General features: G+C 39.9%; 2 protein-coding genes across 6 annotated transcripts in view; one reads left to right on the top strand and one right to left on the bottom strand.

Moving 5' to 3' along the window:
- MAP4K5 (mitogen-activated protein kinase kinase kinase kinase 5) overlaps positions 1-14,757 on the bottom strand; it is a 100,029-nt gene extending 85,272 nt beyond the window's left edge. For 2 of the 5 annotated variants that reach the window (XM_057306456.1, XM_057306453.1), the window contains exons 1-2: positions 14,663-14,757; positions 14,199-14,415 (exon numbers count right to left, since the gene is read on the bottom strand). In XM_057306456.1, coding sequence (XP_057162439.1) covers positions 14,199-14,306 — 108 coding nt within the window. In that variant the 5' untranslated portion in view covers positions 14,307-14,415; positions 14,663-14,757. Of the gene's footprint in view, positions 1-11,822; positions 11,910-14,198; positions 14,639-14,662 lie in introns of those variants that run through there. The other 3 variants (XM_057306454.1, XM_057306457.1, XM_057306455.1) reach the window with 3 other exon arrangements.
- A 181-nt stretch (positions 14,758-14,938) lies between these two features.
- Positions 14,939-26,775, top strand: part of ATL1 (atlastin GTPase 1) — a 78,988-nt gene continuing 67,151 nt past the window's right edge. Inside the window, exon 1 of the mRNA XM_026513707.4 lies at positions 14,939-15,052. The gene's annotated coding sequence lies outside the window, so the exon portion shown is untranslated. The remainder of the gene's footprint in view (positions 15,053-26,775) is intronic.

Genomic DNA, 26,775 nt, shown 5'->3' on the forward strand with positions numbered 1-26,775 from the left:
CTTGGAAATCATCTAATCCAACTTCGTTCTAAAAACACAATTCTCTTCTACTTTGCAGCGGTAATTTGGCCAATCTGATACACTCATTTTTAGGATAACTTTAGTTGTATAAAGGCTTTCTTATAAGCAAAATCTACTTTCCTATAATTTCTCCTCAGTGGTCCTAGTTTTGGACTGTGAGATAATATTGATTTAGCAAATTCCTCCTACTGTGACAAATTTCAGATATCTAAATGTATTAATTTATTAGGTATTTATTGAGTCCCTATGGCATTCAGGGTTCTCTAATTTTAACCCTGCTCAGATAAAAAATATAAAAGCTGGGGTGCCTGGGTCAGTTAAGCATCGGATTCTTGGTTTTGGCTCAGGTCATAATCTCAGGGTCCTGGAATGCAGCCCCGTGTCAGACTCTATGCTTGGTGCAGTCTGCTTGTCTCTCTCCCTCCCCCTCTGTCTTTTCCCCCACTTGCGTTCCCTCTCTCAAATAAATAAGATCATATATATAAAACTACAAACATCCAATCCCTTCCAAACGCCACGTACAGTTTCCAGACACTTCCCACCATTCTGGTTATTACGTACTTTGACTAAGTGCTCAAAGTTTGATGTCCAACAAAAATGATAGCAGTTATAACATTAGATTTATGGCATTAAAGGAGACTTCCTTTTTTGAATTTCTATAAAGTTATGATACTTTCAAAATTTAAAAATAAATGTTAAAAGTGTTATATTCAAAACAGAATGGAATACTTTATCCTCTGATAAGACCAAAGTAAATTGCTTCATTTTATTTCTCTTATAAATCCCTTTAGGAAAAAGAGAGGTTAAAACACTAGATATATTATACATATATAAATTGTTATATGAATTTCAAGGAAACTACTACCAGTAAGACTATCAAATTTATGGGAACAAAATATAATAAGGGTGGAGTCACTTATAGCATAACCTCCACATAAAAATTTAAAATAAATATTAGTCATTCATTATTTTAACTTTTTTTCCACTGAGCACCACTTATGCATCAGATACTTCAGATATGAGGGTAGCATTGCTGGAGAAAGAGCAAAGAACTACGAAGATGTACCTGCCCTGTCTGGGTTTCAATGGGACAGATTAGAGATAGCACCTAAGAAGGAACTCACTGCTTCTAAACATAGTATGTCTTTCTTGTTTAAATAAGTTCAATGACCACTTGTCAAGGATAGGGTTTGGGATTTTTGCACTGTGTGAGAGGTCCCTGCCTATTCACAAATTCCTTCATTTTTGTGGAGTATTTCCAAGCTGCCTTCCACACAGTTATACAGGTCTAGACAGGTGCTCCTGCTGCCATAGAAGGAGACTGCATTGCAGCATTTCCCTGCAGACATATTCCCAGGGAGACGTATTCAGAGCCTGAGGCCTTCCTGATAGGGTTACTCTAAATAAATCTGTCCAGTGACTTCTATCTCAGGACACACCAAAGCCTTAGCCTGTTAGGACACTTACTTGCCTGTGAAAAGCATTTTCCTAATCCTTTCTTAGAACTAATTGATTTTATTAAAAGGAGAGTTCCATCCAGAAAATTAAAGAGAATTATGTGGACATCCTAATGGCAAAGAAAAAGGAAGAAAGGGCTTAAGTTAAGATTAAAATAAGGAACCACTGTTGGTGGGTGCAACATATTTGAGGAATAATTAGTCGAAATTCACTAAAATTTCAAAAAGCTTAGAAAATTTAATTCTAGAGATTTACTTAAAGAAACAGTTTTCTTTATACTTGTGTTAAGAATTGGTTCAAGGACACTGATCACAGCATCACTTATAATAAGGAAATCTTGGAGACAATCTACTTGTTTAACAATAATGGATTAAAAATTGTACAATGAGGCCAAAGATCTAAGTGAAACAGATATAAGTCAAAAAAATTTTTTTAATTGTAAAATGATAGAAGGAAATATACAAATATAAAATGTATATATTTACTAACATAAAAAGTTGTTTGTGATATACTGTTAAATGAAAAAACCTGCATCATATAAATAGATAGATAGTATATACTGTATATTATATATGTGCCTATATATATATTATGAAGTATGTATAGACCCTTATTATTATCTTTTAAAAGTCTACAAAGACATAAACAGCAATGTTTATCTTTCGGTAAAGAAAATACAGGTTAATTTTTCATTTATTCCCATATCATAGTTTTCTAAAATTAACTCATATTACTTACAATGTATTTTAAAAATAAAAGGTAAGAAAGAAAGCTACTTATGCCTAGGCAAGGAAGAGAGAGGCAAAACAGGAAGGCAAGTCCTACCCACGGATCTATGCTACTGCCGAAATAATAATAGGAAATTATTCCTGGAAAAAAACTGGTAGGAAACCAAGCATCTCCATCATCTAATACCATTAGTAGCTAAAAAGTTTAAAATGTGAAAGTTGTGGGGTGCCTAGGTGGTTCAGTCGGTTGAATGGCTGACTCTTGATTTTGGCTCCGGTCATGATCTTAGGTCCTGGGATCAAGCCCCACATCAGGCTCCATCCTTAGCAGGGAGTCTGCTTGAGATTCTCTCTCCCTCCCCTGCTGCATGCAAACTCCCCACCTTCTCTCTCAAATAAATAAAGAAAAACCTTTTATTTTATTTTATTTATTTATTTGAGAGAGAGACAGAGAGCATGACCTAAGGGAGAGGCAGAAGGAGACTCCCCATTGAGCAGGGAGCCTGATGTGGGGCTCAATACCAAGACCCTGGGATCATGACCTGAGCCAGAAGCAGATGCTTAAGCAACTGAGCCATCCAGGTGCCCCCAAAATAAATAAATCTTAAAAAAAAAAAAAAAAGAGGGGAAGAAGGCACAGCTCGTCTAAAAAAGGAGGTGCATGTGTGTGAGAAGTAACACAGTGGTTCACAAGACAACGCTAGGGGCGCCTGGGTGGCTCAGTTGTTAAGCGTCTGCCTTCGGCTCAGGTCATGATCCCAGGATCCTGAGATTGAGCCCCGTATCGGGCTCCCTGCTCAGTGGGGAGTCTGCTTCTCCGTCTCCCACTCCGCCTGCTTGTGTTCCCTCTCTCGCTGTCTCTCTCTCTGTCAAATGAAGAAAATCTTTAAAAAAAAAAAAACCAAGACAATGCTAAAAGTCATGTCCTTCTCAGGCAGTCCTATTTACCTTAAATTAGACAGAAGCACACAGAAGTAACTAGTTAATGATAACTGTCTGAAATAATTAGTATTTTAATTTATAATAGCATTACACAATACAGTCTATGGGACTCAGTTAATCTAGATAACAATAACCATAAGTTTAAAGTCCAGACAAAATGAGGGCAAGAAAAGGCACAACAGGAAGAGTGTCCCAACAACCAAGAAAAAGGACGGATTCTCGTTTTAGTTATTTACATTGTAGGGTGACTATGAGCTGAGTCATCTCCATAGTAAAGGCAAATCAACCCTGGGTTCCAATTTGGAAAATATGAGGGTAAGAGTAATGACCAGAAGGGGTAACCAGGAAAAAAGTGTCTCCTAAAATTAGTGCCGCAAACTGAAGCTTATACGCACGCTCAAATCCGTCCAAAAAAAAATCCCTCATCTCTCAGCAGAGGAGTGAGGCCACCAAGTTTCATCTGACCATAATTTGTTCAGAGTTTATTATGTGGTGAGCAATGTGTTAAGGGCTGTGTGTGCCCCAATGAATTTAAAGATACAGTCCCCAGGCAGCTGAGAATAGTGGAAAGAACAGAGGTTATAGAGTCAGAAAATCTGGATTCAAATACTCATAGTGCCACTTATTCGCAGTAAGATCTAGGACAAACAGTAAGTTTTTTCTTGGGTAAATCAGAGATGATAATATACCTGTCCCTACTTCATAGGATCATTGTAAGAAACAAATAACATACTGATTATGAAAGACCTAAGCAAACGTTAGTCACCCTTAGTCATTTTAATCCGATTTCATTTTTGTAAAAAATGTTGCAAGTGGGGGCCAATATGATTCATGGGCCCAAACACCTCCAAGGATAGATCAGGCTACGTGCCTGGCTTCCCAATTCAGCTTCTCAAAATCTCAGTAGGAGATGATGACATTTAATAGAAATAAAGATACGTTTGACTAAGTTCATCTTGCCCCTCACAGAGAGTTATCTACACTAACTTAAATAGTACTTCACATACCTGGAGAGCAATCGCCTTCATTAAACACTCAAATGTGCAATTAGTCCAGTACGGCCAAGTGAAAGTACCTGCTCCAGTTAATATGAACTTGGACTAAGTTTTCAAACTGACAACAAAGCCCTGAAAACACAAGTTACTTATATACTTGTTAATGACCTTCATATTTCTCTTCCTGTATATTTGGTCTGAAACCACAATTTAAAGCTGAGAAGTGAAACTTTTATAAATTTTGAAAGCAAAAGCAGAATAAGAAATCTAAGTCACTCTGCAATCTATCCCATTTGTCTTTATCAAAAACACGAGAGATGATGGTTAAAGTGAAAATGCTGAACCTATGTAATAAAAACAACAAAAACACTAAAATGTATCATAAGCCTAAGGTGAAAGCCACAAGTTAAGTCTGGAACTAGGATTTCTACACCTGCACCAGTGATGGCACTGTTTTAGGTCTACCTTCACCAAGATGAAAGTATTTTAAAGACTTATTTATTATAGTTTTCACATTTCTATGAAGGTAGAAAAGAGTTTTTAAATTATTTGCCTTCAGTCATGGTCCAGAGCTTCATATCTACAATCAGAACCATGTTCTTTTTTTAGGCAGTAATAAAATAAGACTACTTCTGCACAGTAAGAAAAAGAATACTAAATTAAGATTTAACCAGGGGGGCGCCAGGGGGGCTCAGTCAGTTAAGTGTCTATCTTTGGCTCAGGCCCCACCTTGAGCTCCCTGCTCAGCAGGGAGCCTGCTTCTCTCCCTCTCCCTCTGTCTGCTGCTCCCCCTGCTTGTGCTCTCTCTCTCTCTGTCAAATAAATAAATAAAATCTTTAAAAAAGAAAAAGATTTAACCAGACGATTTATAAAACAGTAAACATCCATAATAGTACACTTCATCCTAATAACACACTTTATTTTCACAGTAACCTTACATAATATTTAACATAACATCTAATTAAATAACTTTGATAAGATATCCACTAGCTTAATAAAAACATGTAATTTTAAAGAAGATTTTTGAAGCGCAGTCCTTATTTTTTGCTATTAACCTATTTTTGCAAGTTATTCACTCTCTCTCACCCTAACATGAAAATCCAACAATCCCTTATGCCAGACTACCAGGGCACAGAAAGGACAGTATATTGAAACAAATGGTATTACTATCAAAAAAGAGAAAGTAGGTGATGCTTTGATATCAAATGCCAGAGAGATAATAAACAGCATATATATCCATTTTCTATCGCCTTCATATTTGGGGCCATTAGGCATGCCTACTTACGAGCTTTATTTAAAGAGCAGAGAACACCGATGGAGAGAGACATAGTAGAGGCAGCTACACATCTGTTTACAAAGTCATGCTTTTAAAAATGACATAGGAATGGGTAACACAGCCAACAGATGAACTGAATTTAATTAAAATCACGATGATCTGTACTCTTGCACCAGCCAGTGAGATGGGATGATGGCAATGACGATGTCTTAGTTCTAATTCCTGACCCTAAGCTTATAATTTAGCTGTAGTGATAGGGTCAGGTGATTCAGTAAGATAGATACTTAAGACTTCCTCTGATTACACAGATATCCACACAGCTAAGTCCCTCATTTGCTTCAAGACTTGGCTCAAATCTAACCTCAATGAGGCGTACCCCGACCATCCTCATATATTCCCCAACCTGCCCCCCATCCCACCCTGGCAATCCTGATCCCCTTAACCTGCTCAACTTTTCCTTCTTTCCCTATCTTTAATAGCCTTCTAACATACACAACTTACTATGGCGTTTATCGTCTCTCTTCCCTTACTAGAATATAAGTTCCACGAGAGCAAGAATCTTTGTTCACCTATGTATCCCAAGGCCCCAGTACAGAGTCTGGCACATAAGAGGTCCTCTCTAAATACTGGCTGAATATTAAATACCCCTTTCCACCCTGTCATCACCGTGCTCCATCCCAGCCCCCATTCATCAAGGTGCCTCATCCTAACCATACTCATAGGGAAACTACTGGGGCTGGAAATCATCAGAGGCTCTACTTTAGAGAGGAAGAGGGAGAGAAAAAAGGAGGGAGGGTAGTAAAAAAGGGAGGGAAATAAGCTTTAAAAGTATTCCCTATCTAAGTCCCTAACAATCCCATCCTAAGTTTTTGCCTTTAGTCTTTCTCAATTTTCAATTCCTCCCAAATTCTTTGTCTTGATTTCATTCCCTGTGGAATTCCTTCTCTAAATTCAGCAACACTCCTGGTCACTTGGGTAAAAAAACAATCCTGAAGAATAATAACTGAAAAGCTGTAATCAGTCTCAATGGAAGGAAAAAAACCAGAAACAGTGTAAGAAACGTCTGCGTGTCTCATTGCTTCCTCCTTTCATAGCTACACTGCTTCAAGGAGGGGTCTACGTTCCCTCTACTTCCTTACTTATCACTTACACCTCAACAATTTTGCCTTTTGAAAAATTTATTTGCAACTGATGAATCGGAACACTACATCAAAAACTAATGATGTACAATATGCTGGCTAATTGAACACAATTATAAAAAAAATTTTAGAGAATGAGACTAAGGATTAACATTTTTAAGTTACCCACTTTTACAAAAGAAGTGATTTTTCTTTTTCTATGATGCCTAAGTATTAAATCTCATAGTTTAAGAAATAAAAAATTTATTCTATTTTTAATTCAAGTATAGCTGACAGTGTTACATTAGTTTCAAGTATACAACATAGTGATTCAACAGCCCTAAATATTATGCTATGCTCACAAGTATAGCTACAGTCTGTCACCATACAACACTATTATAATACCACTGACCACACTCCCTATGCTGTACCTTTCATCCTTACGACTTGTTCATTCCATAACTGGAAGCCTGTGCCTCCCACTTTCCTTTATCCATTCTGCCCATCCCCATACCCCTTGCCCCCCTCCCTGTGGCAACCACCAGTTGTTCTCTGTACTTATGGCTCTGTTTCTGATTTTTTGGTTTGCTCATTTGTTTTGTTTTTTAGATTCCACATATAAGTGGAATCATATAGCATTTGTCTTTCTGTCTGATTTATTTCACTTAGCATACTACCCTCTAGGACCATCCATGTCATCACAAATGGCAAAATTTCATTCTTTTTTTGGGTGAGTAATATGCCATTGTATAATCTATACCACATCTTCTTTATCCATCCATCGATGGCCACTTGGGATGCTCCCATATCTTGGCTACTGTAAATAATGCTGCAATAAACACATGGAGGTATATATTTTTTTGAATTACTGTTTTTGTTTTCTTTGGGTAAATACCCAGTAATGGAATTACTGGATCATATGGCATTTCTACTTTAATTTTTTGAGGAATCTCCATATTATTTTATACAGTGGCTGCATCAATTTACATTCTCACCAACAGTGTGAGAGGGTTCCTTTTTCTCCACATCCTCATCAACACTAGTCATTTCTGGTCTTTTCGATACCAGCCATCCTGACTGGTGTAAGGTGATACTTCATTACAGTTTTGCTTTGCATTTCCCTGATGATTACTGATGTTGAATCTTTTGCTCTTAATGAACTCTTTCGGCTCCTTATTTGTATGACCACGATGTTCCTCACTCCTTCAAAACATGTCTATTGAGCACATACTATCTGGTTGGCACTATGCTAGGCTAGCTGACTGAATGTAAACACAAGGTCCCTGTTCTCATGCAGTTCGAATAGAGCAGGAAGACTGACAGCAACAATGATACGTGACGAACGATGAGTATTATGGTAAGAAATCATACAGCAAATAGCTACGACCTTATTTAAGGGACAGAAAAGGCTGCCCTGAAAATGCAATGTTTAAAAACAAATCCAGGGGCACACGGGTGACTCAGTCAGTTAAGCGGCCAACTCCTGATTTTGGCTCAAGTCATGATCTCAGGGTGGTGAGATTGAGCCCCTCTTCAGGCTCGGTGCTCAGTGGGGCATCTACCCTGAGATTCTCTCTCTCCCTCCCCTCTGCCCCCCCCCCGCTTGTGTGCTCTCTTTCTCTCAAATAAATAAACAGATCTTAAAGAAGAAAAAAAAAACCCAAAGAGTAGAAGATAGATGAGAAAAAAGAAGAGGGGCGCCTGGGTGGCTCAGTCGTTAAGCGTCTGCCTTCGGCTTGGGACGTGATCCCAGAGTCCTGGGATCAAGCCCCACGTCAGGTTCCTCCGATGGGAGCCTGCTTCTTCCTCTCCCACTCCCCCTGCCTGTGTTCCCTCTCTCACGGGCTGTCTCTCTCTGTGTCAAATAAATAAATAAAACCTTTAAAAAAAAAAAAAAGAAGAAAAGAATTCTAAGAAAAGGAAACAGTACTGCAAAAACCTGAAGGACAGAGAATACAGTGCATATAAGGAACTGAATAAAGTTCAGTACGGTGAGAACGCCAGGATAGGCGGGGCATTAAAGTGTACACTATTCTAAGGCTTTATTCCATGGACAAGGAAAATAAAGGAGGAATAACACAAAACATCAGATTTGTAATTTCTGAAGATCAATATATTTTTCCTTATTGCCGTCAGAGCAGAAGGGAAAAAGAATGGACGCAGGAGATGATAGAGTTAAGCTCTTAAAATCTTGAATTCTACAAAAAGAACTTCCTCATCCCTCTTTGTTCCTTCTTAGACACCTTCAATATATTGTTTTCTTCTGCCACCACTCAAACCCTACAGCATTTCCTCAACTCTCCTATAAACTCTCTTGGGTGACCTCACCTATACTTTCTAAGTACCACGCCATAAAGTGATGATGACTCCCAAACCTGTATCCCTGGTTCACCTCTCAAGGCCAGAGCTACATTTCCTACCATCGATTAGACATACCCACCAATGCAATGCCATATGTCCAAAACCAGACACAAGATCCAGACCCACACATTCAGTATTTTCTAGTTTTGTTGATGGCAGCAATATCATCACCCAAGTCAGAATTTTAAATGCCACTGATTACTTGTCCCCTCCCCCCATTAATCACCAGGTAATTTTGATCATCTTCTAAATATGACTCAAATTCATCCCTTCCTTTTATCTTCAGTTCCAGTGCCTAAATTTAGGCTTGCATGAACTCTTATTTGGATTATTCAATAACTGGTCTTTATACTTCCAGCAACTTTACCTAATCCATCCTCTACACCATAAGAGATTCTCTTCTTCAGTGTTTCTTCAGTTTATAGGAAGAAGTCCAATTCTTTGATATGACATATAAGGTCCATTATCTGGCCCTTTTCTGCCAGAAAATGGACTGTGTTCTCCATCTATGACATTTCTGCCATATTTGGTCACAACAAATCTGCAGATGCAGATCCGTCAAAATTCATGGTTTCTCAAGATGCCAGGTGTTTGCACCCACTATTCCCATAGCCTGAAATAATCTTTCCCATCTTGTCTACCTGAAAATATCTCTGCATTCTTTTACGATCTAGTTTATGTGCACTTCTTTGTTAATCCTCCCTGGTTCACATCGTAGTTCTTTCTCCTCTCCTCCCTTCCCCTATTCCCAGTAAAGACAGAATTGGATATTTGACTTCACTTCTACTATGGCACTTACACTACTGTAACTGTTTACATGTCTGTTTTCCTGACTAAATTATACATTCCTTGTTAATAGTGTACTTTCTCTTTCTTGTGTCTCCATCTCCATACCCTAACATCCAGTTGGCAGTCAATAAATATTTCCAGAATAAACGAATCTATACAAGGGGATCCTGAAATATGCTTCAGGATGCCTCAAGTCATTCCAGAATTGTGATTCTGGTTTAAGGGAGAGAAAAGGAGGATATATATAAAAGAGGGATTCGCCCCTGTGGACCCAGTTCATCCAGCACCCAGAAGAACCCATGGAAGCGATAAAACTACCATGACAAAGATTTCCATACAAATTACACATTATTTATAATTGCAAAAAAAATTTTCTAATTGAAAACAACAAATGTGAACCTTAGAACGATTCACTAAATGAGTGTTTGTTCAATAGATCCTTTAAAAATGGTATTTTTGAAGAATATTTAATGACCAGGGAAAATGCTAGCCATTCCAATTCAAGTAGAAAAAAGATATACATTGTGATCCTTATTTTATAAAAACCATTTTTTAGAAACGTATTGGTTTAAAAACATTAGGAAAAAAGTAAACTACATTGAATTATTAACTGTGTTATCTCCAGGTAATTTTCTATAACTAATATCATTCAACAAATACTTAGTGAGCATCTATCTCTCTGCTATTATAGTGATGAACAAGAGACATCTATTCCTTCCCTCCTGTAGTTAGACATGTCATACTTGTATATCAAGCAGAAAAAGCATGCAGGTTAGGAAAAAAAAATACATGGGTTTGCACACTCTGAATTTATAGCCCTCAAAAGGTGAAAAAAAAAGATTCCTAAACCTTCTCTGGAATAGAGGTTGGGAACAATTTTGATACAAATATTTTGATAAAGACCACATCAATAGCTTGTACTGTTAATTATAAACTGCATCATGATACTATAATTGTCTAGATCATCTGACCTGTCTAGTTCTTCTGTGGACAGAAGGTAGTGAAAACACTAAATCTCCAGACTTCCTCTTTCTGTTGGCAGATTTAAATATTCACATTAATTACAAATAAAATTTGCTCAGTTGAAATTTAATCCTTCATCCATCTTCCACCACATTCATTTTCTCTTTTCTTTCCCCTCTACCACTTCCTGCGCTTCTCTATTTATCTAAAGAATTCTTATCTTTTCAACCAGGGAATAGCCAGTTTAAGATTGAGCTCTCCCCTACTGGAGATTCTCAGCAAAGACAGGAGCTGTCTGTGTTTTGTAGAGCATATATATAATCCACAAAGAGTCTCAAAGCTGTAGTCCTTTTAAAGCTCTTGCTTCAGAAGATACTTGCTCTTCCTGGCAAGAATATAATCCTGCTCCAGATAGTTGCCGTAATTGTAATATTTATAAAGAAAAGTAGATAATACCTGACTAGAAGAGCAACTAATTTACCTCAGTTATTCTTCACTGTTATTATTTTACTAGTTTGTATCACTGACTGAAAATACTTCTAAAGCTTCCAAGGATTTTCAGCTCATCAGAAACACAGTGATAAACAGCAAAATTACTGTAACTGCTCTGAGCTTCAAAACTTCAGCACTACATTCTGAATGTTACATGTTTTTAGGTATATAAAAGGGAGTAAATACAAGCTGACACAATTCTGTAGGATTTAGAGAGCTGAATATGGGTATGCTATGAAATAGTTTTCCAGAAATATTTTCCTAGAGAACTCAATTAAATTTTGTACTAAAAATACATAGCAGGGGGCGCCTGGGTAGCACAGTCGTTAAGCGTCTGCCTTTGGCTCAGGGCGTGATCCCAATGTTCTGGGATCGAGCCCCACATCAGGCTCCTCCGCTGGGAGCCTGCTTCTTCCTCTCCTACTCTCCCTGCTTGTGTTCCCTCTCTCGCTGGCTGTCTCTATCTCAAATAAATAAATAAAAATCTTAAATAAACAAACAAACAAATAAATAAATAAAAATACATAGCAGGATACCATAATAAGCATTACAAATAAACACAGAGTATTAAGTGCTAACTTAGTGTTGTGATGTCAAAAGAATATGCCCAGACACCTAGGTGATAGAATTACTGAGAGTTATTCATTCACTCATTCATCAAATTTTTAGAAGCACTTACTCTGCACCAGGCATAATTCCAGGTACTGTAAGTGATAAGAGAAGTGAAAACAGATAAAACTCCTCTCCTCATGGTGTATGTTAGTGGACTGAAACAGATAATAAACAAGAAAAAATAAAAGATTATGTTACGTGGTGATTATGTGCAAAGAAAAAAGTAAATTAGGAAAAAAAGATGGAGGGTGTAAAAAGCAAGGAGAGAAGGGAGCAAGTCATGGCTGTCTGAGGAAAAACATACTGAGCAGAGGAAATAGCAAGAACAAAGACCCGAAGTTAGGAAGATGCTTATGTTTAAGGAAGAGCAAACATGTCAGTGTGGCTAGAACAGAATAAAGAGGGGAAAGTAATAGATGGGGGGGAAGAGATAAAGGGGAACAGCTGGAGCTTCCTGGAGGAGCCTGTGAGGAAGGTTTTCGTGGGCAGGTAAGAGTTCAACAGTTGAAAAGAGGGGGTGGGAGGTGATTCCAGGTAATTAGAACAAAGGAAAACAAAAGACAAAGAACCAGGATTCTGAGGATGTTTAGGAATTAGAGGCTGCCCAAGACTGGAATGAGTATACATGTAAGTGTGAGAGCATGAATGGGGTGAGGAAGGAGATGGGGGCGGGCGGTGAAGATGATGTATGATAAATATTCAGTCACCGATCCTCTGTTTAGGAGATCCTCTGTTTAGGAGCCGTGGAAGACAGACATGGGGCAGGGAGGCACCAGGGTCAAAGACAGACATTAGCTTTCCCTTTAATACAACCCTTTGCTTTTCCTGGCAAGAATAAAATCCTGCTCCAGAGAGTTGCTTTAGTTATTACAGTTATGAAAAAAAAAAAAAAGGTGGAGATCTTGAGATTTTTGTAGGGAAAACACTTTAAATTTTCTTGTAGTAGGGAGAAGAGAAATATGCAAGAACTGGAATTTAGACTATTTCGTTAACATGAACTGAATCTAATACATAGTGAATCCTAAGATGAAAATGATTAAAAAGTCAGACTGAGAAGGCAAAATAGGAATTTCAACTTTTTAAAGAGCATTCCGCAAAATGGCTAATCCATAGCTACACAATTAAGAGTTAATTACCTCGAATTCTACATAAAGAGGATTCTGTTATTATTACCCACTTTGAATTCAAAGGTATTCACAGGGCAAGAACTGGACTTGCCTCACAGTTAACCAGCCCTTACCTAGAACAGTGCCTACATAGAAGATTCAAATGCCCTTTTAATGAATAAAAAGCCTACCCATCACAGTCCCTTTCAGTAAAATGACACAGTGCTAGAGTTGAATCATTATTATTAATGGAATAATAAAAGCAGAAAAGGAGAAAAAAAGGATGTTTTCTTTCCATTTTACCATCTGTGCAATACAACGACCTACCCCAGAGGAGTAGACAGCAAATTACCCATATGACAGAAGGCCATTTCACAGCTATATGCAGGAGTGTTGTTTGGAATAATGGGATATATATCATGATTAAACCCAATAAACAAAGCTGTTGCAAAAATCAAAGGAAAATTCCCTTAATATAGCCATATGAGATGCATTAACGCTCCTTTTGAAATAAAAAACAAAAAGCATAAAGCAATCTGAAACAATCTCTTTCCTTTTAATCCTTCAAGAACTCAGTGGATTTAGGGAATTCAGTTTGCTTCTTTATAATTTTTCTTTAATCCCAAATTAACCGTACCTCACTCTCCCATTTGTCTCAAATAACGAGAAGGAGCACAATTAAAAAGACAACAGCTCTTATCCCCTCTTGGTCATGGAATGTTCTAACTCCCTGAAGAGAGGAACCGCTCAAGTAGGGGGAAAAGAAAAAATCGACCCAATACAAATAATGAAGCATCTGCCAGGAAAAGCAGAATTCTACACAGGATAATGTTTGTGCACCCATCATCTTGATTAGTATTACACTGCCTACAGTTAAAATTGACAGACCTGGTTTCATATAACTTTTTAAATCAAGCTCAACCATTTAAGAGTTGTTTCTTTAAATGCAAACGTCTAATGCCAAGATTCTTTCTCACCCACTGTCCTCCACGAAGCATTTTTCCATGCTAAGTCCAGCACATCCTCAAGAGCAGCTCTAGAAGCAGATTCGAACGCCCCTCAATACCGCAAACAAACGTAAACGGCCTTTATACCACACACAAAAGTACAGCAGTGGCTGCAAAGGTGCGGGGAGCTCTGCGTGCTGGTGGCGAGAGCAAGCAAGGAACCCAGGGCGCCGCACGCGGAGCAGACGGAGCCCCGGCCGCTTCGGCCCCAGATGCAACAATGAAGGCATCCTCCCCACGTCTCGCGCTCCTCCGGAAAGCGGCCTCTGCCCGGGCGCCTGCCGGCCGCAGGGAGGGAGCCAGCTCCGGGCCGCGCCCGGCCCGCCTCACCTTATAAACGTCCCCGTAGGTGCCGCTGCCGACCCTCTGGACGAGCTCGTAGTCCTGCTGCGGGTTCCGCCTCAGGATGTCGGCGGCAGGCCGCAGCGGGGCCTCCATCTTCGCTCAGGGCCCGGCCCCCGCCGGCTCTGCCCGCGGCGCCCCGGTTCCCGCTAACGAGGACGAGCGGCGCCGCTGCCCAGCATGGAGCGTCCGCCCGCAGCTCCGCCTGCACGAGGGACGAGCAGAGGCTACAACCCCGAGCGGCCCAGCCCCGTCCCTTCCGCCCGCCGGGGCCGCGACGAGCGGGCCTGGGAGGGTCCACGGCGCCCCGCAGTCCCGTCCCGGGCGCGGCCCTTCCCCCTCCGGCCGCCCGCGACAGCCCAGCCGGTCTCCCCGCCCGCCGGGGCCTGGGGCCGGCCCGGGAGCCGAGGGGGCGGCCCCGCTCTTTGTTGAGCGCCAGGCCCGGCACCTACTCCCTCGCCGGCGCCCGCGCCCCGCTTCCCCGCGCCGCCGGCCGCTCCGGGCTCGCGCCGCCGCCGTCGCCCCGCACGTCCTCTCGCAGGCGGCGGAGGCGCGTACCGTCGCCGCCGCCGCCGCACCACGTCCCCCGCCCGGGGCTGCGTCAGCGGCTGAAGCGTTCCCGGCCAGCGTGGGTCGGCGCCCAGCGGCCCGCCCGAGCGCGCCGGCCGCGGGACCAGAGTGCCGCCCCGAGGCCTGGTCGCGACACGACACTCTCCCGGCCGCAGGCCGCCGCGCCCCCCGACCGGGTGCGCGCTTTCGGGGCGCAGGCCGCGCCAGCCGCTGAGGTCGCGGACGCCCGCGGGCATTCGTGACCCGCCGGGCCCCCGCTGAGCCGCCCCCAGGTTCGTCAGGTAAACTTGCAGGCTGACGGGTAGACGGAGAAGGGTGGGCACGAGGGCGGCGTCTCCGGCGCACCACGGACAAGGTAGGCCGAGGGCACTGGGCCAGAAGTCACCTGGCCGTGGGGTGCCGGGGAGGGGGCGGGGCGTGCCGGCTAAAGCAAGCCGCGGCACACCCTGCTGCGCCTTCCTGTTGTGCAGGGCATTCCCAGGGTGCCGGCTTGAGGCTTCGCCGCACACCTGCACAACCTGTCCTCTGCGGAGTTTTTCCACGACGCTGCTGAGAGCCGGACTTCCTGGGAAGTCTCAGTGGCCTCCATCCCTGCTGGGCACACGCAATGCCTGCCGGGGGGCACTGCTTCTTGAATGAGATCAGGAGTTGTGCAGAAGTTAAAACACAAGCAGAGACCACAACCTGGTGCTGGCTCTACCGCCTCCTCAGTGTGTGACCTGGGACAAGACATCATATTTGGCAATAGCTCAGTATCGTTATCTGCAGCTTGCAGAGCATACGGTTTTGCATCTGACACCCAAGAAAGTGTCTATAAGGCATTGTACAGGATTATAAATAGGGTTATCAAACAGAAGAGGTTATAAAATACTTCACAGTGCGCAGAATATGGAGCAGGAGTTCGAGGAAGTAATTTGGCTGATATTTCACAAGCTGTTTTGCAGTTTCAGTTCCAGTCCTGTTCTGAAGGTAGAAATAAAGTTGCCAGCTTTATGTATACTGGCAAAGATATTCCTAGAGTTCAGTAGAGGTTTTGAACAGAAAAGCCAGATAGGACTCAGCCAATGCGTTTAGTAACTGAAAAAATCACAAAACAGCGAGTTGCAGATGTTGGTTTGTGGTTTTGAGCATCCAATTCAATTCTGTTGTTGGGCAGTATCCTCCTTGTTGGTGATCATTGTAATTAATTGTGTAAAGTAGAAATTAAATTTACACCTTAACAGGACAAGGAATATATGTATTTTCTTGTGCTCCATGCACAAAGGACACTTATTTAGGGAACATAAGTAAGCTCAGACTTACATGCTCTATGGACAAAGCCTATGTGTTTGCTGCATTGAAAAAAATTGTTGAAGAACAGTTCCTTCTTTCAAAGCTTCTTGGCACTTGTTTTGGTGGGCACATACTTTTGGCTTCAATGACTCAAAATCTTTTCAAATGTTCTATTGGTATCCTAGTACTTGTTTACTGTCATAGATTCTTTTTTTCTTCCTTTGACCCTATAAGCATTGATCCTTTCTTTAGTCTGAAATTTATTCTTACTTATTTATACTTGCATTTTTCCAGAGAATTTGAGGCAGCATACAGAAAATACATGCTATACTACAAGGTAAAAATAAGTAAGTGAAGACATAGGTATGCTGTTAAGATTGGATACCGGAACAATGCAGCAAACTGGCCAAAGCAGAGGGTTTCATAGTGTTTTTGAGATCACAATGAAGCAATTGATCAAGAGAGGCATATCTTGTCCTGACACGAAGACTTCAGAGAAATTTACCTCATGAGCCTTCATAAAGTGGAAATTCTGAATTCCTAGCTTGAAGCAAGGATAAATGTTTGATAATCCATCAAGCATGTTATTCTTGAAACACAACGTTTGATATGAACTGGGCAGTAAAAAGTTTGAGGTCATAGGCTTCAACAAGGCTCTGGAGTGCAGATATTTTTATGTTGCCAGCAATGGCAGATCCATATGCTTTGACCATCAACCCAGAGGTGGATAGCATGGAAAAAGTTGAAATTCTACGTGGTGGTTAAAAAATGTGTCTGTTATAATCGTTACTTGTACCACAACTGATGCAAAGAGGAAAACATTTGCTTTATTCCAACTCCAAAAGAATCTTAAGGATTTAAAAAGACTGACCGAGTTCATTTAAACAAGATCAGTGAATTCATAGCTGGTGGGTTAAATATTACGTGCTTGGTAGAGAAATTCAAGTTCAATTTCCATAAAATAAACCTATGCTACATAAATTTAATTTTACATCCTGAAAAATTAAGCACATAGTTTCAATAATAATAAAAAAAATGTGGGGCACCTGGGTGGCTCAGTCGGTTAAGTGTCTGCCTTAGGCTCAGGTGGTGATCTCAGGGTCCTGGGATTGAACCCGGAGAGGGCTCTTTGCTCAGCGGGTAGTCTGCTTCTTCCTCTCCTTCAGTGCTCTCTCAGTGCTTGCTTTCCCTCTGTGCTTGCTCTCGCTCTCTCAAACAAATAAATAAAATCTTTTTAAAAAAATCTTTAAAAATAATGTAATATAATAAAAATAATAATTAAAAAATTGTAGCTAACAGATTTACAAACTACCTAATATTATAACAAGGTATGGAATAAGAATAAATATAGCTTGATAAGCCCTTCATCCCACTCTCAATATCATATACTCTTTGTGTCTTCATAATATCTGACATGTAAATATCTTCCAAATTTTACTCTTATCTGCATAACAACCAAAAGGGTTTGCTCTGTGCTTTGTAGTGTTTTTCCATTCTATCAAGTTTCTTTAGTAAAATGCTAATTATAATCTGTGGCTTCTGATATCAATTTTAGCCAACGCTGAATTTAAAAAAAAATTGGGGACATTAAATTTTTTAACATCTACCTAGGTAAGGTTCACAACTTAATAGCCAAGACAGAAAGGCTAATTGAAACTCTTAAGTGTGACAGAACAGAGCATGAGGACAATAATTTTGTGCATGGAACACATAGGCTTAACCTATGTAATGTCCTGATCAAACTTCCAGCATAAAGTAGTTGCAAAGCGTAACACTGTTGTTGAGTTTATTGCTCCATAGATTTGTTAGATATAAATTAATTAAATTTTGGAAGACATCTGCCGCAGTTATGATTTAGATTTTCAAATAGTTCAACTATTCTATCTTTTATTAATTAGGGTCAGTTGTCTATTGAAGTCAGAACCATGTTTTCGAAGTATAGAAGGGTTCTGTTTTGCTCTGGACGGCAGTACAACATGTATCTCACTCACAATCTGTATCTGGTCATTATGACGGGAGTTTTAAAAAAGAAGAATGGGGGGTGCCTGGCTGGCTCAGTCAGTGCAGCTTGCAACTCTTGATCTCGGGGTTGTAGGTTTGAGCCCCACTTGGGTGCAGAAATTACTTAAAAATAAAATATTTTTAAAATATATGAATAAATATAATTTTAAAAAATTAGAAGAGTTGAGGAAGGCAATGTACATTCTTTTTTATCCAGCTTGAAATGATCCTCTGATATGTTAAAATGCTATTCTTATTAACCCTGATTCCCAGGGTATATTTTAGATTTTTATGAGGACTGGTAGCAGGGTTCCTGTCTTTGGTTCATAACTTGGTCTTGTCTGCGAATTCAGTAGCTAAGAAAAAATGTAAGTTATAAATAATCGTATGTTGTTCCTTGTTGATTTCCTCACAGTATCAGAAGTATAACATTCAGAAGGGATGCTTAAAGTTTGCTTGCACCTCATATAAACTAGTGTTCCAAGAAGCCCTAAGGTACAGAAGAGACTACCTTGCCTGACTGTGGCCCTATCCTACAGCTGTATCACTCTTAAAGGATTCTAACTAGCTCTCTTTTTCCTTGCCCCTTTAAGACGAGTATGATAATGGTATTCCACCGTTGCTAGTCTCACGGTGTTTCACTATCCTTTATTGGTTCCTTTAACCCTGTCCTCATTTTTATAAATAGTCCTTTCATTAGATTCTCTTTCCGTGCTGTATCTTTCTTGCCAGAACCCTGATTGATAGTTACAGGAATTGGAAGAAGCCTCAGGAAGGAAATCCTTGCTTTGTGGGATGGTATTACTCACATAATCTGATGATTACCTGTATACACTTTTTGCCATGGAAAATGAAACAATGGCATCACAATTACTGAAATAACCATCAGTAGTGGCAAGAGATGGAGTGCTGATGGAGGGTGCATCGTTGGAAGACCAATTTCTTACACTTAGCTGCTTTGATAGTGATGATTACTAAAATCACAGTGTCATTTGCTCTGATTGCCTCTGAGAGAATACATGGGAAAAAAGACAAATGGCCTGAATCCCAAACTTAAGGCATGAGTAGAAAATCAAAAAGCTTCTTTGACAGCTTTGAAGAAACATTTCTCGTGTACCTGCAGGGAAGATAATGGCTGAGAATCAAGCCCATGGCCAACAGTAAAGGCTATCGAGTTGCAACATTAATTAAATGTGAGACCTAGATCTGTTATGCTAAGGTAAGAGCCCTAGTAGAGAAGTACTGGGACCCTGCAACAGGGGATGCGGGCATTTGGGTAGATATAAATGAGGCTGAGAACTTCGAGCAAGAGTTACCTTTCAAATAGGTGATGGGCATTAAGGAGTGCACTTGAGCACCAGGTGTTGTATGGAAGTGACGAATCACTATATTGTACACCTGAAACTAATGACACTGTATGTTAACTAATTGGAATTTAAATAAAAACTTTTAAAAAGAGAGAGATTTCAGCATTGCCCTGATGGAGGAGGACAAGACCTGTTCTTGGAGGAGAAAACTTATGCACTGAAGGAATTACAGGATCTTACCAAATACTTACCTGTGACTCAGGTTGACCCGAGCAGCTGGTAGTATTTCTGAATTGGTTACTTGAAGCTGGTAGTCTATATGCTGAGAAGCCAGAACTTCTGGCATACTGTAGAGGAAGGGATCTGAAGGTTCAGGGAAATGGGTATGTTGGACTTGCCCTATTATGTGCATCCTGCTTAGTAATGCTCTATTCATACCATCCCTATACTGGCCCATAAAATTTACCTTTATCAAGGTATTGAGTAAAGGTCCACAGATATCCTTGAAAAATTCTTTGGTGGCTGTCCTAATTGGTTGGAAATGATAACGGAGATGCCACAATGAAATCGGGATCCATGATTTCAGTGGGAATATTGAGATCCTGGTAGAGGCCAAGTAGGACTTAACTGTCAAAGACATGTTCAGCACAATCACCATGATAACCCTCAGGAGGAAGTGATAATCAGGACTGCAAGGATCTTTGATGGTGCTGTATGATCATCAATGTCTAGGAATGAATGAAACAAACAGTCCACTTAAGTGCTACTTGATGTATGTAAGCAGAAAAATTCTAGGTCTGATGAGCAAAAATGTATCTCAAGTCACTGTAATGGCGATTTAATACGTATCACCCGATTCTTAAACTGTTCACAGCTAGTTCACAAGCCTGGAGCCCGTTAATTGAGGGAGAAGCCTCATAGTTGTATTTCCACATGTGGAGTTTTTACTAGAGGAAATCGACATGGCCCTTGGCACCTAGACCGTAGCTACTGACTTGAACCCTAGAATGTAGATTTCAGTTCCCTTCAAAGGAAATAATCAGAAGCAGTTTGCCTTCACGTGACTAGGATAGCACTGTCATTGTCTTACCTCAGGTCTTTGTAAACACTTCAGTGACAATACGGTATCATTCCAGAGGGACTTTGTGTTCTTGATATCCAGTAGAACATCCTGTTACTCTCTTGCCTTGATGATGTGGTGCAAACTGGATAGGTGAACAGGAAGTAGCAGCTGCCCTCTCTTACCTTGATGATGTGGTGCAAACTGGATAGGTGAACAGGAAGTGGCAGCTGCCCTAGATGCCTTAAAAAGACCTTTCTATCAGAGGATGAGAAATAAGCCCAGTTCAGAGACTGTGCAGTAGTAAAATTTCTAACAATCAGTCGAGTTATTGTGCTTCACCGTGCATTGCCCACCTTAAAGAACAATACATATTGCTTGGTTGGCCTCTTTGGATTTTGGAGCCACCAAACTGCAGGTGCTGCTCTCTGACCCATTTACCATGTAAACTATATGACTGCCAGTTTTTCATATGACTTGGAAAGACAGAACGCCCTACAGATGGTCCAGGCTATTGGTGCAAGCTGCACTGATAGGGTTTTGGAATAAGAACATGTCCTCATCTCCTGACAACTATTCTCCATTTGAAAGGTAGCTCTTGGCTTGCTACCAGGCCTTGGCAGAAACTAAACACCTGACTGTGGGATACTAAGTGACTGTGTGATGTGAATTGCTCTTTAGGAACTCGGTGTTATCTAATTTACTGAATCATAAATTAAACGTAGGCAGCAGAATTTCATTGTCAAATGGAAAGGTATATATACTGGGGTGACCTGAGCTGATATGGAAGGCATGTATAAATTACATGGACAGACTTCCTCTGTACCTGCCCCTACTTCTTTGCCACCTTTTTTTTTTTTTTTTAAATCTTTTCTATGGGCTCATGGTCATTTAGCAAAGGAAGGAAAAGCTTGGACCTGGTTTATTTATGGTCTGCATGATAGACTAACACCAACTGGAAGCAAACAGCCTCTGAATTATGGCCCTACCCATAATGAGGTTGTTTTGAAAAATAGGGATGAAGAGAAAGTCTCCCCATGGGCATAACGTCGAATAGAACATGTGGTTGTCCTCTTTGTTAGGAAGGAGAGATGGCCTGAGGTATCGATCTATCTTTATGTAAAGTGGCCAGTAAGTCGGCCAGTAACTTGGAAGGAAGTATATCCAAGACAAGGGAGTCAGTGGGAGAGGTAATACAGATAGATTCTCAAAATGGACCCAGAACGTGAAAATATCTGTGAACCACATAACTGCCCACAAGAGGGCATTCATTCCAATAATCAGGTTTACAAAATGATCTGTCCTACACGTGTCAGCTGCTACCTAGTCATTCTGGTGCTGGTTCAGTGGGCCCATGTACAAAAGGAATGGAGGCCAAATGTGGATTCAGCAGCATGGACTTCCACTTGCCAAGCATAATAGTTATTGCCACTACGGAGTGTTTAACGTGCTTATAACAGGGCCATTGCCCAGGCCCCAGTATGGTGGTATTTCCTAGACAGACCAGTCAACCACCTGGTGGCAGTTTATTATACTAGATCCCTTCTGTTATGGAGAGAAGAGGGATTCATCCTCATGGAAATAGATACATATTCCAGATACAGGTTTACGTTCCCTGCCTGGAAAGTTTTTTTTTTTTTTTAGTTTTTTTTTATTAGTACCACAATTCATGGATTTATAGAATGCTTTATTTCATCATCATGTATTATAACATTAAATTTAAGCAAGAAATTCATTTTACTTTGAGGAAAATATAACAATGAAATCATGACCATGGAATTAACTGATCTTACGTCAAACCCATCGCTTAGAAGCAACTAGTTTGAAAGAATGGAGGAAAGGCCTGCTGAAGGATCAGTTGTGATGCTGGCTGGGAGATAATCCAGTGAGGATATGAGATAGGACTTAACCCAATAGCCAATATATGTTGCCATCTACCCCACATTCCGAATGTGTGGGCCTAGGACCCAAGGGGTGGAGTGGTGGCTCTTCTATTCCTAACAACTCACTTGAAGAATTTTTGTCTGTACAACTTTGTCTTTAAAACATTGGGCTTGGTGAATCTGAAGGCCCAAGGGACAGATACTATCCCCAGATAACACAATTTCATTAAATAGGAAACTGAAACTGTCATTAAATAGGAAATTTCATTAAATAGGAAACTGAAACTGTCACATGACCCGTATGAGGCCTTCTAACCATTGGGGCAACAGTTAGAGAGGGGATCACTGTACCAATTGGGGTGATTGGTCCTCATTACCAAGGGGAATTGGTTATTGCTCCACAAAGATAACACGAATGACTATGTCTGAGATCCCAGCATGTACTAGGATACCTCTTGGTATTCACGTGTCTAATATTACTGAACAATATGAAACTGCAGCAACCCAGTAAAGATAAGGCCGCTAAGGACTTGGACCTATGGAAGTAAGTTTTGGGCCACCCCAGCAGAGGAGATACTAGTGGAGGATAAGGGGAAAATGAAAGCTGTGATTATCACCTTGGGCCTTGTGCTCAAAAAATATTTTTCTTTCCTTCTCTTTCCTTTCTAGTCTGTGTCCATCAGATGAGACTGAGACCCTCCCCAATGCTAGGGGATAAATCTCAATTGGCCTAGCCGCCTTCTTTCCTTCCTTTCTTTCTTTCTTTTTTTCTTTCTTCCTTTCTTTCTTTTCTTTTTTTTTTTTTACTAAAGGGCTAGACAATTCTAGATAATAGCACATAAGTAAAGTCTGTGGGAGTGCTTCTGGAGATTTTCCTTGCTTTTAGCAACGTACACAAGGCACAGACATGCCTTTTTTGTTTGGAGGCATGGCTAACTGCTTCTGGTGTTGGAATGGCAGGTGCTTTCTTGGCACCATGATAGGAGCCCACATTACAAAATAAGTCCACACACTAAGGACGGTAAAATGCAGCCTTGGTGCTTGTAGCCAAGTCTGCTGGTGTTCTCCAAAATCCATTTCCCTTCTTTAAAAAAAAAAAAAAAAATATATATATATATATATATATATATATATATATATATATTTATTTATTTATTTATTTATTTCAGTAATCTCTACATCCAACATGGGGCTCAGCAACCCCAAGATCAAGATCATGCTCTTCCAACTGAGCCAGCCAGGTGCTTTCCCTTCTTTCTTTAGTATGAGATCTCTTAAATTTTAGTTGGATACACATATACATAATATATTTATCAAATACATGGAGCATGTACTGGTCAGTGGTATTTGAGTAGAGTTGATATGTGCCATTTCTGAGTTGTACCCTTAGAATGGATATATGCCCTTCTTTCCTTTCTTGCCTTCTATTTGACTGGAATGAGGGTGCAAATGCCCAAGCAGCCATCTTGGATTATACCATGGAAGTCCAAGCTTAGGTTCCTTGATATTTCAAAGCCACCGTATTAGCCCTGGAGGGTTTATGTTCAGATTATATCAGGAGAGAGAAATGAATATCTGTCTTAAACCACTGTAATTTTTTACAGCAGCCAAATCTATGTCCCAGCTAATATGGTCAATGATGATATTGAGCTGGTAAATGAATCACCACAGAACCAACCCATCTTCAAAAAAATTATGTGACGGTAAATGTCCTTTTGGGTTAAGCTATTTTGAGTTACAGCCAAAAGCATTCTAACTGATCTAAATTCTTTCCCAAGATTGCTAGTTATATAGGGAAAGAACGAGTTGTAGCATCAACTATGGAGAAACTTGTGATTAAGAGAACCCTTTTCTTTCTTAAGGAGGTTACACTGTATTTTATTATTTTTTCTTTTTTTCTTTTTTTTACTGAAGTATAGTAACACATACTGTTATATTAGTTTCAGGGGTCTGGTACAATGATTCAGCAGTTCTGTGCATTTCTCAGTGCTCAACAAGTTAAGTGTGCTCTCGGTCCCCTTCATTTATTTCACCTATTCTCCACTGATCTCCCCTCGGCAACCACCAGTTGTTCTCTGTATTTGATTCTGGTCTTTGACTTTTTTGTTTGTTTAATTGTTTTTTCTTAAATTCCACATATGAGTGAAATCATATGGTATTTGTCTTTCTCTGCCAGACTTATTTCACTTAGCATTGTATGCTCTAAGTCCATCCACGTTGTTGCAAGTGAAAAGACCGAGAGACCCTTTTTCTTAGGATGGGGGGAAATGAGCATGGTGAAGGAACCAATGGGGGAAAAAAAGCATTGAGAATATAGGAGGAAGGGAAAATTTATGAAGTAACATTTCAGTGGGGTCAGGATGAGAGGAGATCTAATATTAATGTACAAATACCTTTTCTTCTTTTTTTTCTGATTTAAAATAAACTTGACCTTGACTTTTTAAAAGCAACCTATTGTTATATAATTACCATGCCACACAATTCACCAATTTAAATTGTATAATTCAGTCATTTTTAGTATATCCACAAAGTTGTACAGAATTGATTTCAAACATTTAAAAAATGTTAATCGCCCCCAAAAGAAACCTCTTTATAAATTTGCCAATTCTGTACATTTCATATAAACGGAATCATACAATGTATGGTCTTTGTGATTGGCTTCTTTCAGTTAGCATAATATTTTCAAGATCCGTGGTGTAGCATATATCAGTACTTCATTCATTTTTATGGCCAAATAATATTCCATTGCATAGATATACAGTGTTTTATTTATCCATTCATCAGTTACTTGGCATTTAGGTTATTTCCACCTTTTGGCTCCTATGAATCATGCTATTATGAACATTCCTGTACAAGTTTTCACATAACATTGGCCAAATTTAGGGCAATTTGAGGATTAGAAAGAATAATAATGGTAAATAACACACACACAATTTTTTTTTTTTTGCTTTAGATTTCATGAATCTATAGTGGTTCTCAACAAAGATGGGAGAGGGAATGTCAGCTGCTAACTGTGAAATGTAAAAGAAATGATATAATTATTTAAAAATCACCATTAAAAAATCACTAATATAAACTTGATTCAGGCAAGGGTATCAATGGATACTAAAACCATGGGGTGAAGTTCTTGGCCAAGATAGTCACAGTCTCAAGTATTATCCCACAGATTACCTATTAATTACAAAGAAAAGACCTTTTTTAAAATATATTTTTTCAGTTAATATATATTGTAAAGACCCACATATAGAAAAAAAATAATATATTGAATTATACAACTTTGTGTGTCTGTGTCTGTGTGTATATGTGGAATCTATTCTTTTTAACGAGATTCACTGAAAGGGATTATCAGGCTAGAATGTGAGCTGAGAATTATAGTTAAGATATACAAGAAAAGCAGAACACACTTCTTTTTAGTCTGTGAATTTGGTTTGTAAGTATAGAGTTGAGATAATTCCCATATTCCTATGTTGTTTCATTAGTGTGTGGGGAATGCAACTCTGTTGAAACTGTAATGTGAACTTGGTTTACAGTGTTCACAGCTCTGAGGTCACTAGAACCATTAACTGAAATATGGAAAGCATAAGATTGGGCAGTGGTGGGTGAGATAGTTTGGTTTTTGACATGTTGATTTTGAAGTGTCAGTAAAAAAAAAAGTGAAGATGACCTCAGGCAGTTATAAATTTGGTTCTAGTATGATGCTTTTCTCTCTTTAAGGGATTTTAAGACCAGAAGCCTAGATTGGGAATTATAGAGGTCTTGTCTGAAGCCATGATAGCCAATTACATTGAGTGAACATGGAATGAAGAGCTGCTTATGAAGAATAAGCAGAGACTGAAGATTTGGTAATCCAGAGGCTAGCAGCAATCTTGTAGGCAAAACTGATCTGTGAAGTGTGGGCAACAAACCGAATGCACGAAAAAACCGTGTAAGGAATGGGATCACGGTATCCTGAGGGTCAAGTTGCACCAAAGGACTGTTTCTCGAATACTAAAAATGGAGTTTGCAGGCAGAGAGGAAGAAATTAGTGGAAAGGGAGAGATTGAGAATATTTTTGTTAAATGTTTATTGCCTTTTGCTTTCTATTCAAAATTGTCTGCAACCTTTGTGGCTGCCAAGGCTCACCCAGACTATGTATTATGATTTTACTTAAAATATTTGGCAATATAATTCCAGAGTTCTTCTCTGCAAATCTAGTGGAAATTTTGCCCACTACACATTGAGTTAGTTACATATTATGATGAATCTCCAGCTTTCATTTATCTTGGTGTTGATCTAAATTTTGCTGTCCTAATTTTAAAAGTCAGGCCTGTACAGTATACAGGTACAAAAATGCATGATACCCTCTTTACCAACATGACCTTGCTTTTAAAATGGGGAGAAATGGTGCCTGGCAGATAAATGCTGATTATTTTAATTTCTTTGGCTACGTAAATGTTGCCTGCGTATCTGTACTAATGTGTAACTATTCTAGG

Source organism: Ursus arctos, unplaced genomic scaffold (assembly GCF_023065955.2).
Source record: "Ursus arctos isolate Adak ecotype North America unplaced genomic scaffold, UrsArc2.0 scaffold_37, whole genome shotgun sequence".
NCBI lineage: Eukaryota > Metazoa > Chordata > Mammalia > Carnivora > Ursidae > Ursus > Ursus arctos.